At 38.1% G+C, this 13,899-nt stretch overlaps 1 protein-coding gene across 2 annotated transcripts in view; it reads right to left on the reverse strand.

Moving 5' to 3' along the window:
• Window positions 1–277: 277 nt before the first annotated feature.
• LOC100880605 (uncharacterized) overlaps window positions 278–13,899 on the reverse strand; it is a 386,346-nt gene continuing 372,724 nt past the window's right edge. For both annotated transcript variants that reach the window (XM_076531013.1, XM_012287140.2), the window contains 2 exons: window positions 10,275–10,415; window positions 278–7,288 (listed from right to left, as the gene is read on the reverse strand). In XM_076531013.1, the coding sequence (XP_076387128.1) occupies window positions 7,129–7,288; window positions 10,275–10,415 (301 nt within the window). In that variant the 3' untranslated portion in view covers window positions 278–7,128. The remainder of the gene's footprint in view (window positions 7,289–10,274; window positions 10,416–13,899) is intronic.

Consider the following 13,899-nt stretch of genomic DNA (forward strand, 5'->3'; position numbering starts at 1 on the left):
CAATTCAAAATAAAAATGAATTCTATCGGATCCATTCATTCTAAGCACAAAAATCATCCAATATAAATTTTGCTTAAAACTTCTGATTATTCAAAACATTTTTATAAAATGTTTTAAAACATTTACAAAATGAATGATCACATTTAAGAAACAATCGCTGTGAAACAAAATTAAGAGACAAGGTCAGGAGAAACATTTAACTCGTAGTCCAGGAAGGAGGTTACGTTTACACATTACGGTACACTTTATTCGAGAAACGTGTAGGAAAAGCACAACATTCTAAAAACTTGTGATGTTTATTTAATTAATAAACGTGTTTTGTATGTGTGTCCGTGTATTTTGTATTTTACAAGAGGCCGCGAAACCATTCAGAGATGTCCGGCTTCCGGTTGAAGAAGTCGAGATAAATCAAATAACAAAATTAACTAAACGCGCGAAAAAGATCGTGCTGATCCAACCGCGTGTACGCTCAACTGAGGACGATCCTTTGGAAACTGTCCAACACCACTGGACGCGTATGAACATTTTTCTTCTTTCAGAAGGACGATGTCCTTCAGTCTCAAGGTACAATTCTCTTAACCCTTTCGAGGCTCGAAAAACACTTTGACTGAGATTGCTATCTTTGAACCCTGTATACTCGACAATTACACAGCGAGAAATGGCCGCTTTACAAATTATATTCGCGAGATGTGCGAGCAGTCAGAGTGTTAGTCAATGAAAATCTTTAAATTTATTAGAAAAAAATTAGCAAGAGGTTCAGAACATTTTTTCACCCTCTAGAAATTTAGGGGTTGGTGTAAATCTTATGTGACTTATGACTTATGGATTACAAATAAAAGTACTTGTTTAGAATTATTGAAAACGACGCGTCAGGTTGACAGATGAATTTAAATGTTTAACTATAACCTCACTTGCAATATTTATTACAAGCAACGATAACAAAAAAATCAGATAATAAAAATGATTATTTGGCAAAAAACTGTAGGACTTAAATTTGTGGAAGTAAATTTAAATTACAAATTTGAGAGAGTACCTATAACTGGTTAATACAGAATCTATACAAAAATTTTTTTAAATTGCTTTGAGCGATCTCTTAAACTTAAATTGATGAGTTGAATCTTTGAAAGGATTTTACAGAATAAACTAATTTTTTAGGGGGTGAAAAGGAATTTTGTTCAGTCGTTAGACTTCCATGATTACGGACGATTTTCATTTAACAAAGATGTAACGAAAGGGTTAATTCCGCACATTCAGGATCGTAAATTTCAGTAGCATCCACTGGTTCTGGTTCACGTAACCATCGCATTCGGGCCGTGCGAAGTCCCCAATTACATCGCCGCTTTAATAGTAAATACATAACCATTTATATCACACAAACTTTTAACAATATACAAAATGTACCCTATGTACAAGATTAAATTACACGATCCAACACGCAGCGCGTCGCGGCGACCCTCTTCGATCGAGCTTCATCTTCCGTTGGTAATCTCGGTTCCGCTACGCGAACACGCGCCAGGATCGAAGGGTCTTTCGTTCAGCGGCGAAAGATAGAACGAATCGGACCGAAGAGAAATCGACGCGGAAATATAGCGAGATTTCGTTAGGACGATCTCTCTTCGTCCGGACATCGTCGTCGATTCACGATCAACTTCGCGTCATTTCTCGGCGTCGAAAATCGCCGTCACTCTCTCTCTCTCACACTCTCACTCTCTCTTTCTCTCTTGTTTCCGCTTGGAATACCTCGTAAGCGCGCGGCGGCGTTCTGACAGATAAAACTTTCGCTAAGAACGAGACGGATAAACGAGTAACAATCAGTTGCACGGCGCGGAGATGATGGTTCGCTGCATGGGATCGAATTTAGAAACAAAATTATATATTTATTTATTAGAACAGATCATTATAGTGGCTGTTTAGTAAGTAACTTAAAGTGAGAGTGTTTGATACATCTTTTATAAAAGTTTAGTTATTATACCGTTTATTTAGGAATCACTATAATGAATGGTCTAATCCAGATGTCTAATATGGATCTGTTCAATGAGTCAGAAATAAAGAATTTAATTATTGTATAGTTTATTTAGGAATCATAATAATGAATGGTTTAATCAAGTCAAATATATGAAACTGTTCAATGAGGCAGATATTAAGAATTTAAATATTATACAGTTTATTCAAGAATCATTATAATGAATAGTTTAATCAAGTTAAATATATGGATCTGTTCAATGAGTCAGAAATAAAGAATTTAATTATTGTATAGTTTATTTAGGAATCATAATAATGAATGGTTTAATCAAGATAAATATACGAAACTGTTCAATGAGGCAGATATTAAGAATTTAAATATTATACAGTTTATTCAAGAATCATTAGAATGAATAGTTTAATCAAGTTAAATATATGGATCTGTTCAATGAGTCAGAAATAAAGAATTTAATTATTGTATAGTTTATTTAGGAATCATTATAATGAATGGTTTAATCAAGTCAAATATGTGGAACTGTTTGATGAGGCAGAAATTAAGAATTTAACTATTACACAGTTTATTAGAAAATCATAATGATAAATAGTCTAATTACTTCAGATAAGTGTAACTGTCCGATGAGTTAGATATTATGAATTTAACTATTACATGAATTATACGGAAATCATAACAATAAATATTTTTATTAATTCTGATAAGTGCACTCATTCAATAAATGGTTAAATAAGAAGCTTCAGTTACATTGTTTACTTAAATCCATAATGATGAATATTATAATTGACTCTGATCAGTGCAACCATTCTACAACCCCAAAATTAGAATTGAACTCATAGTCAGTTCATTAAAAAATTATAATGATGAATATTATAATTGAGTCCAATAAGTGTGGTCATTCTATAAACCCCAAAATCAGAATTTAACTTATACTTGGTTCAAGAAAAAATCGTAATAATAAATATTAAAATTGTCTCTCACAAATGTGACCAGTCTGCAATACCCAAAGTCATAATTTAACTCATACACAGTTCGTGAAAAAATTGTAATAATAAATATTACAATTGCCTCCAAAAAATGTGACCAATCTACAACCCCCAAATCCAAAATTTAACTCATACACAGTTCGTAAAAAAATTGTAATAATAAATATTACAATTGAGTCCAAAAAATTTGACCAATCTACAACCCCCAAATCCATAACTTAACCCATACACACTTCATCAAAAAATTGTAATAATAAATATAAAAATTGTCTCCCACAAATGTGACCAATCAGCAACCCCCAATATAATTGAACTCACTCCTCCAAAAAATTCGACAAAAAGCGTAATAATAAATATTACGATTGTAACTAATAATCGAATAAATTTAAAAATAATCCAATATAATTAACCAGAGAGACCTAAAGAAAAGTATCGATACCACGAAGCGAACCAAAAGAGTCATCCCCGCATGATTTACACCGAAAACATGTGTCTTTAGTTTCGCATTGAGCTTCGAACGTGCCGGAGTCCGTGTCGTTTCCTCTCTTCGTGATCGTCTTGTTCTCCGGGTGAAACGTGTCCAACGGAAACGGAAAGGAAGCGATTTCGATACAAGCTAGAAACGAGAAACACGAGGAGACGCATCAATTTCGAACGACACCGGACTCGAGCGTCGACAGTAGATACACATCGTAACGTGTTCACAATTATTACATTCACGTAAATGTTTATTGCGGATGTCGAAACCCTGCCACTTAGAAAAAATCTATTGTTACACGCTTCATCCACGGCTGAAGCTTCACCGGCGTGTCCTGGACACATCGGTGCGCTCGCGTTCTCGTCGCACGACAGTTTCCCTCGGTTTCGCTTGGAATTTTGAAACCTTTATTGCGTTGCAAAAATAAACGAGTCCTTTTGTGTTGCGTGGTTCACGAGAAATTTTTTTTTCAGATATTATTGTTTAGTTGATATTGAAAGAGGAAATAGTGGACTCAGGAAAATGGAGGACGCTTGGGAAAATGGCGGCGTAGGGAATTGTTGGATGTTCTCGGTTCAGTTTTGTAGATTTTTAAAGATTCACGTGAAGGAGTTTAGGAATTTGGATATTTGGAAGATTTGGGGGTTTAGGGATTTGGAAATTTAGGATAAAAATTTGAGAATTAGGAAATGTGAGGAATTTGGAAATTTAGAAGTTCAGAAATTTATAGATTTATGTGGGGAAGTTTGGGACTTCAGTAAATTTGGGAATTTAGAAAATTTGAACACTTACAAGTTTGAACTTTTGAAGATTTAAAAATTTGAAATCTACAAATCTGAGAGATATACCTATTTTGAAATTTAGAGATTCATGAATTTAACGACTTAGAAATTTTAGAATACGAAAATTTAACAAGTTTGAGGAATTAGAGATTCAGAAAGTGATTCAAAGAACAATCAATGTACCCCAATTGTGTTACCAAAATTATGCGACACATCCTTTCTCCACGCATGTCTTCGACGGCATTCCATAAAAAATTTCGTCGATAATTAACATCGTAAATGCAGTCGAATTTCTAACGTGGATATTGCCGGAAATGGAGGACCGAAGCGTTAACAAGGAGGATTCGAATGATAATTTCGCTGGTTCAACGATTTCACAGGCGGTGTGACCTTTTTTCGTTCGTAGAGAAAGGAGAGCTCGATTAACGATCGCGGGAACAAGAAACGGTTAATGAGTTTACGGAACCCTCCGAGACGAGAGAAGGGGACGGTGATTTTGAAAGAAAAATAATTTTCTAAGGGCCGGGGAAGCTGACGCGGGCCATCGTTTCAATCGCCGAATTATCCGTCCGGGTCGACCAAATTTTCTTCGTCGCATACGTGACACGTTTTCGACCGTCACAGACTCAACGTTTCGTCAATTCTTGCAATTTTTCTCGACCAATGTAAATTCTCGAGATTCCATCGATTCGTTGCACTTTCGTGGAACCAGCTTGGTGATCAAATTTCCTGAGGTTCGTCAAATTGTAACGATAGGATTGTGACACTGCAAGTGACGTTTATGAGAGAATTTTTACGATGTGAACATTTTTTAACATTTTTCGTTTTCTTTGTAGTAGTTTTCGTAAGGCGTTTGGAAAAATTCGAAAAAGTGAACTTTGGAAAAATTTAATTAGTATAATTGTTGTTATTGATGATGTATGTATTATTTATTAATAACAACTTATGCCAATCTGATTTCTATTAATGTTAATCAAATCGACATAATGCAAACTAGATTTGATTAAAATTTTAATTCAACCAGAATTCTGTGATTATTGATTTAACTATATGCAATTTGAAACGGTTAGATTAATTCAATCTAAATGCACTTTTCATCACAGAATTTTAATGAAATTCGTCGATGTTTTAGAATTCCAATAGCTTTGAGTGCAGATATTTTAGTATAAAAATCTAGCAAAATAAGCAATAACATCAATTAGATTAACAATTAATTACAGATTATTACGAATTAATAGTAATGCAATTTCAGCCTGATTTAAATTGACATAATTCAAATTCAAATTAATTCGCATTGAATTGCATCATAATTTAAACCGAACAATTCGATACTAATTAACTTAATTAGAACCAATTAGAAGTGATTTAGATTCACGTTATTCGATCTAAATTCATTCTAAAGATGATCTCAAAAATTGCATTATTAATAATTAATAATAAAACGTCTTATTTCAATTTGATTCAAGATGCTTCAATCTGATGTACATAATTTAAATTAAATTTTATTCGTGCCTCGTTTCATCGTAATTTTAATTGAACGTAATTAAGTTTGCTGACTTAATGTGGTGAAATTTCAGACGGTGATTAACAAAATTTTTTTTCCAAATCAGTAGAATTTGTCAATATTTCAGAATTCTTCAAATATTGACATATCAGTGCAATCAGTAAATACTAACACGTTGACCGCGTTCGTGTTCATACACTCTGTAATACAGACCATTAAGAAGACTTAAATCTTGCAATTTTTAATCTGTTTTAAGAGCTCTCGAATGTTTCGCTTATTTTCCTACAAATAATTAATCGAACTGAATTTGCAGCCCTTGTCATGTAAGTCGGTCAATGTATTACCTTTGAAATATTCAGAACTTGAATTAAAATTACGTACAAAATATCAACGTACATTACGTACAAAGAATCGTTGAAAATTCACCAAAGATTAAAAAAAAAATTCTTCAAAAAGATACTAACTTTATAGAATGAGCAACGATAAAGGACGATCAGCCGATCTGCAAGAACCGCAGTGACCGAAGGAAACAGCGCGTCGAGGAACGCGAACGTAAAAGCAAAATGGCCGTGGTCGATCGTAAGACGCGTTCGACCAAAGCCCGGATGAGCATCAAAGAATCGGACGAAGCCGAAGAAAACTGCCGTTACGCCGCTGGCAGCGACTTGCCCGCGGCCCGCGCCGTGTGCCCTCCGGACACGACTCGATATCATCTTCGATTCTCCGTGATTGAGCAAAGATTATTGATTAAGGATTACCGTCGAGTCGCGCGCGTCCGAAAGAACGATCGACGCGACGCGAGACGTCTGTTCAAGTTCGTGTCTCGATCGAGGAGGCTGAAGAGGTCAGCGATCGACGAGGGCGCACGCACCACATCCTCACGCGTACATATACGTCGTAGAAACACGCGTCCGAATGGAGTCCTTGCTAACGACGGCACTGGTAGCGTGATGTAGCTGTCACAGGTAACGAAACTCGTTCACCGTATCCACCCGGATGATCCTCCGTTTCCTTCACGCTTGTTCGCGAACCCGATAGTCCTTTCGGGGAAAACACGACAGAGTCGGTGGAAACGAAAGACGGCCAGGGTCGAGCGGGTTCGACCCTAGAACTCGAGCGGAAGTTCAATCGCAGGTGTCCTGTGACCAAGGTGACCAATCCTGATAGGTGGACGCCTGCAGGTGAGTTTGCTGTACCGCCAGTCCCGGATGTACGAGGCTCATCGGGTGATGATGGTGATGGTGGTGGTGGTGATGGTGGTACTGCTGATGACCCGGCGGAGGCGGCGAATAGGGATCCCCTCCTACGGCGACGTCCACCACGTCGACCTGAGACGGTACGACGGCAGGCGTCGGCTGTGGAGAGGCTTGTACCTTCTTCGGGCGACCGACCGGGTTGCCACCTCATTCGCGACTTCTTCGAGGCCGACCCACCTTACCTTTTCTCACCGGTGCACCTCCGTTTCCGGCCGCCGCCGCCGCGGCTGCGGCCGCGACCGACGACGACTTCACGATTTTGTGCCAATCCGTCTCGCACACCGGTGACCCCGAATGCAGGTAGTACCTAATTCGACATAAAACCACTACGTTAATTTCATATACTTTTCACAGCTCGCTCGACGGAATTTCCGACTCTTATTGCGTTACTTATTTGCTTATTCTGATCATACAGGTCCTGATACGAACACCTAAATTTACACGTATATACTTAAATCTCCACATGTATACCCAGATCACTATATTCATCTCTAAACTATATGTGCATCCAAAATCTTATATGAATACTTAAATCTCCACATGTATACCCAGATCACTATATTTATCTCTAAACTATATGTGTACCAAAATTCTTATATGAATACCTACATATTCACATGTATACCCAAATCACTATATTCATCTCTAAACTATATGTGCATCCAAAAGCTTATATGAATACTTACATATTCACATGTATACCCAGATCACTATATTTATCTCTAAACTATATGTGTACCAAAATTCTTATATGAATACCTACATATTCACATGTATACCTAGATCACTATATTTATCTCTAAATGATATGTGTACCAAAATTCTTATATGAATACCCACATATTCACATGTATACCTAAATTTCTATATGCATATCTAGATCACTAGTGTATTTACCCCTAGACCTTTACAATCATACCCAAATCCTTATATAAATATTTACATTTCTACATGTGTACCAAAACCTCCACATGTGCTGCTAAACATGTACTAAATTCCTATATTTCTATGTCTTTCATTTCCCTGTATCTCTCATATTCCTATGATCCTACTACAATCTGTAGAAATGTACGTTTTTGGTTCCATCGAATGAGAGTATCGATAACCAGTTGTCAGCATCGAAAAAGAAACACAAAATTGCAAGAATCAGATTTCACACGCGTCTATCGAAGTGTTAATAAATATTTGAAATCCATTACGCGCGGGCTTTTTATAGTCCGTGAACTGAATTATCACGTTGTATGTGTCAGTATATGCACACACACGACCGTTAATCCGTTTACGAGAACAAAAACTTTGTAGTCGTGGGACCTCGTTCCCGTAATCAACAACGCGGACAAATATCCGCGGAAATCGATGCTCATAAACAAGATTGCTTCATTACAGACCGGAATAATTGTGTCCCTCCTCCTTTATTACAAAATCCCCGATTGCAATCCCCGCCAATTAAACGACAACCCAGCGCCGACACGCCTCTTTTCCAAACCTTTAATTGCCGCGTTTCCTCTTCGACTCGCGTGTATCTCTTTTGTGTCCCCTTTAGGATCACCCGAATCCCCTTGTTTCTCTGAATGATTCAATCGATTTCCCGCTTACCTCGGCTATCGATCTCGTTTCACTCGCGAACCGTTTTACTTGTTACGGATGCAAATTTCCATTACGTGCAAATTGATGTACCAAATATAACACGACCTATAAACAGCTGTACTGTTTCGGGTATTCTTAGATTTTCAGATAGCTTTGAATCATTTCATTTCATGGATATTTGATTTGGAAGTGTGTCTGTGGTAATGTAATATTCTGGAATGTATAGATGTGATCAATTGGATCTATTGACTAGGTTCTCAAATCTTTTGATCCTGAGGTTTGTACATCTTCAAACTTCTGAACCCTAAGTTTCCTTGGGCCTCAAGCTTCTCAACTCTATGGTGATAAACCCTAGATTTCTGAACCTTGTATCTTTAAATATTTATATTCCTAATTTTTGTGTCAGGAAATTCTCATATTCTCAAATTTTTGTATTTCCAAATTCCTAGATTCGTATATTCTTGGATCCACAGATGCCTGAATTATTATATCTTCAAATCTCTATATTCCCAAATTTCTGGTTTCCTGAATTCCTATATACTCGAATACCTATATTTTCATGTGTCTATGTTCCCAAATCTATACGTTTTGAAATTCCTACATCCTCAACTCCTTATGTTACCAAATCGCTACGTACACAAATCCATACGTCCCCAAATCGCTACGTGCACAAATCCATACGTCCCCAAATTCCAACGTCACCAAATTCCTACGCCCTCAAATTCTAGTATTCCCAAATCCCTACGTTCCTAAATTCCAACGTCCCCAAATCGCTACGTGCACAAATTCATTCGTCCCCAAATTCCAACGTCACCAAATTCCTACGCCCTCAAATTCTAGTATTCCCAAATCCCTACGTTCCTAAATTCCAACGTCCCCAAATCGCTACGTCCCCAAATCCCTACGTCACCAAATTCCTACGCTCTCAAATCCTAGTATCCCAAATCCCTACGTCTCCAAATCCCTACGCCCCTAAATTTCAACGTCCCCAAATCCCTACGTTTCCAAATTCCTACGTTTCCTAATCCCTACGTCTCCAAATCCCTACGTCTTCAAATCCCTACGTCCCTAAATCCCTAAGTCCCCAAATCCCTACGTCCCCAAATCCTTACAACCCCAAATCCCTACACCTCCAAATCCCTACATCCCCATATCCCTACGTCCCCAAATCCCTACGTCCCTAAATTCCAACGTCCCCAAATCCCTACGTCTCTAAATTTCAACGTCCTCAAATCCCTACGTCCCTAAATTCCAACGTCCCCAAATCCCTACGTCTCTAAATTCCAACGTCCCCAAATCCCTACGTTTCCAAATTCCTACGTTTCCTAATCCCTACGTCTCCAAATCCCTACGTCTTCAAATCCCTACGTCCCTAAATCCCTAAGTCCCCAAATCCCTACGTCCCTAAATCCTTACAACCCCAAATCCTTACATCCCCAAATCCCTACATCCCTATATCCCATCATCCCCAAATCTCTACGTCCCTAAATCCCCATATCCCAAATTTCTACACCCTCAAATTCCTACAAATAAAAAATAAAATAATTTAAGCTTGCATCCTAATTTTTTCATACTTGTATACTTGGATCGAGTCTGGAATATCAATTTCTCCGTCGAGCGTGCTTGTGTCTTCCTCTTCGTAATTTTTGCTTATACCAAGTAGATCATTTTAGAGTTAACCGTGTTAGTATATTGGCGAATCTTACCTATCCCCGGAAACCAGCTGGCTCCCGCACTTGCTGCACGCGAAGCATTTCTGGTGGAACACCAATCCGGTCGTCTTCAGCACCAGCTCGCTGGGAGGTATCGTGTTGCCGCAACCCGCGCAAGCACCGCTCCCGAAAATCCTGCAACAATCGCAAATTCCGTTAATTAATTAATCCTGTCGATTACGTGGAAGGAACGGTATCCCTGCTCGATTACAGTTTATTTCGAACGAGATATAGACGATCGTTATTATATAACACTTATTACTGTAGGGTAGTGTAGGGTTGCAAGAATAAAGTCGCTAATAAATAAACAAATCATTTGCGATAAAGATATGTGAGAGTGAATCGTTCTATATGTGACCTCACTTCACATATCGGTTTGAGTTTATAGTTTGGGTACGATGGCTCAGATAGAAGCTCAGATTAACAATATCATATAAAATCAATTCTTCTTTCCGTTATGAGATGATGATAATTAAAAGAGATGAGAGTCGGTGATAATACATCGAGCTGATAAGACAGGGATTTCTGGAATCTAAGCATTTTAGTACACAAAGATTGAGAGATATCAATTTGTGGATCTCAAAATAATGTGAAAATTCTGAGAATAAAATTACAATAATTGTATAGTATAGATACAAATGAAAAACTATGATTTTGTGAAGTAATCAAACGATACGATTACACGGAAGGAGTGGTTTAGAGCGAAACAGAATGTGAATAATTACAGAATTCCTCTTTGTTCACAGAAATGAATATTTCTACGTTCGTTAATGTTTCATTGAATCGTACGGGTAGATGGGTGCACTAACGAGTCCAGAATTTATATCGAGTACGTATTATCAATTCAATGATGTTCACTGGAAATTGATATTTCACGAAAACATAAGTATCGGATGTATATTACATGCATTATAGGATCATCAACAAAGCAATTATCGTTCGATTGGTGCAACGGGTTACAACTCGTTGCGATTTATTCGATCAGGTAATTAAAAATATCTACGAACATCGACAGTTTGAAACGTTGCAGAATCTTTTTAATGCGTTCTCGGTCGTTGGTTAATTACGACGGGGCCAGTTTGGGCATGCCATAACATCAAATGCTAATTAAATTTATCCAATATCGGGTTTAAGGAGTTGCGAAGGTATAAACTTCTCAATTTTTAAATATTTAAACTTTCCACTTTTTGAATATAGAATTTTAGTTTTTGAATTTTCTAGGTTTCTGAGTTTCAATTTTTTTCAATTATTCAATTTTAAATTTGGGTTCTCAATTTTTAAATTTTCTAACTTAGTTAGTTTCAATTTTCAGTTTTTCCAATTTGTAATTTTTTGAAGAAGAAAATTCGGATTTGCAACTATTGAAATTTCCCACAATTTGGGAATTGAAAATTCCCAAATCCTCAAACCCCCAATTCCAAATTTCCTAAATTCCCATGCCCCCAATTCCACATTTCCCCAATTCCAAATTTCCCAAATCCCCAAATCCCCAATTCCAAAATTCCCCAATTCCCATGCCCCCAATTCCACATTTCCCCAATTCCAAATTTCCCAAATCCCCAACACCCCAATTCCAAATTTCCCCAATTCCCATGCCCCCAATTCCAAATTTCCCAAATCCCCAAATCCCCAATTCCAAAATTCCCCAATTCCCATGCCCCCAATTCCACATTTCCCCAATTCCAAATTTCCCAAATCCCCAACACCCCAATTCCAAATTTCCCCAATTCCACATTTCCCCAATTCCAAATTTCCCAAATCCCCAAATCCCCAATTCCAAAATTCCCCAATTCCCATGCCCCCAATTCCAAATTTCCCAAATCCCCAACATCCCAATTCCAAATTTCCCCAATTCCCATGCCCTCAATTCCACATTTCCCCAATTCCAAGTTTCCCAAATTCCCAACCCCCCAATTCCACATTTTCCAAATTCCCAGTTCCCCAAACATTAAAAATCCCCAACTCCTAAATCCTAAATTCCTAAATCCCCAACTCCTATGTCCCCAACTTCTATGTCCCCAACTCCTAACTGCCCAACTCCCATCTCCCCAAATTCTCAAATCCCCAAATTATCCGAGTACATCCCTCCACAAGCTCCAAAGAGTATCACCACAAATGCCACTAGCCACCGCTCAGAAGACTACACCTCGTTACAATTCGAACGATAGACACGTTCGCAATTAAATTTCGCGCCGTTCGTCTCGTCTTCCTAAATGAGGTTAGGCCAAACCGTGGCATATCGGGTGTAGAATCCCACATTCAACCGGCACCGTTTCTTTTTTTCCTCCCTTATTACGTCGACGTTCCAGCTGCTTTAAACGAGGCCAAAACAGACCTGAAGAGCGACAGAGACGAAACGACTCGATTATAATAACGGCGTCGCACATATAATTGTCGCGACACGTTTTCGTTCGACGTCTCTCTCTCTCGTCCCCTAAGCTTCTAGTCTCCGCGGTAAAAAAGAGCCGAGGGAATAAAAGGACGGGGGGAAAGCAAAGCACAGAGAGGGGAGAACACGTAGAAATTTGCGGCGTCGCGAATTTTGCGGCTTACACCGAGATTGTCGCGCGCGCGTTGCGCTTTTGATCCCCTCGGAACAAGCACGCCTCCTTTCAGACTAAACGTCGTTAGTGCGACGCGCGAGTTACACCGATCGTCTGGTTAATAAACGTTGCCCTTCCCCTTTACTCGCCTCTTGTTATTCCCGTTCGCAATTAATACACGGCGATATAATTGATCGTAACTCGTTCGCGCTGCTGAAAGGACCAAGATTGCCAGCGAACGTGACAGTGACGGCGGCTTAACGCGTTCGAGACCACCCAATTAATTGGCGATTTTCACACTCTGTTATTTATGGTGCAAACTGTGTTCGAGATTTTGATGTTCGGTGTGCTTATACCTACATGAAATCACCGTTTTACTAGTTTATTTGAGTAACCTCATTGTGACGTTTAAGACCTGGTCACTAAAATTGTTTTTTACAAACCTACCTAACGTAACCTAATCTCATTGTGACGTTTAAGACCTGGTCACTAAAATTGTTTCCTACAAACCTACATAACCTAACCTAATCTCATTGTGACGTTTAAGACTTGGTCACTAAAATTGTTTTTTACAAACCTACCTAACGTAACCTAACCTCATTGTGACGTTTAAGACCTGGTCACTAAAATTGTTTCCTACAAACCTACATAACCTAACCTAATCTCATTGTGACGTTTAAGACTTGGTCACTAAAATTGTTTTTTACAAACCTACCTAACGTAACCTAACCTCATTGTGACGTTTAAGAGCTGGTCATTAAAATTGTTTTTTACCAACCCACCTAATTTAACCTAACCTCATTGTGACGTTTAAGACTTGGTCACTAAAATTGTCTTTTACAAACGTACCTAACTTAACCTAACTTCATTGTGACGTTTAAGACTCGGTCACTAAAATTGTTTTTTACAAGCCTACCTAACGTAACCTAACCTCATTGTGACGTTTAAGACTTGATCACTAAAATTGTTTTTTACGAACCTACCTAACTTAACCTAACTTCATTGTGACGTTTAAGACTTGGTCACTAAAATTGCTTTTTACAAGCTTACCTAACCTAACCTAACTTCATTGTGAC

The sequence above is a fragment of the Megachile rotundata genome, chromosome 1, assembly GCF_050947335.1.
Source record: "Megachile rotundata isolate GNS110a chromosome 1, iyMegRotu1, whole genome shotgun sequence".
In the NCBI taxonomy this organism is placed as follows: Eukaryota; Metazoa; Arthropoda; class Insecta; order Hymenoptera; family Megachilidae; genus Megachile; species Megachile rotundata.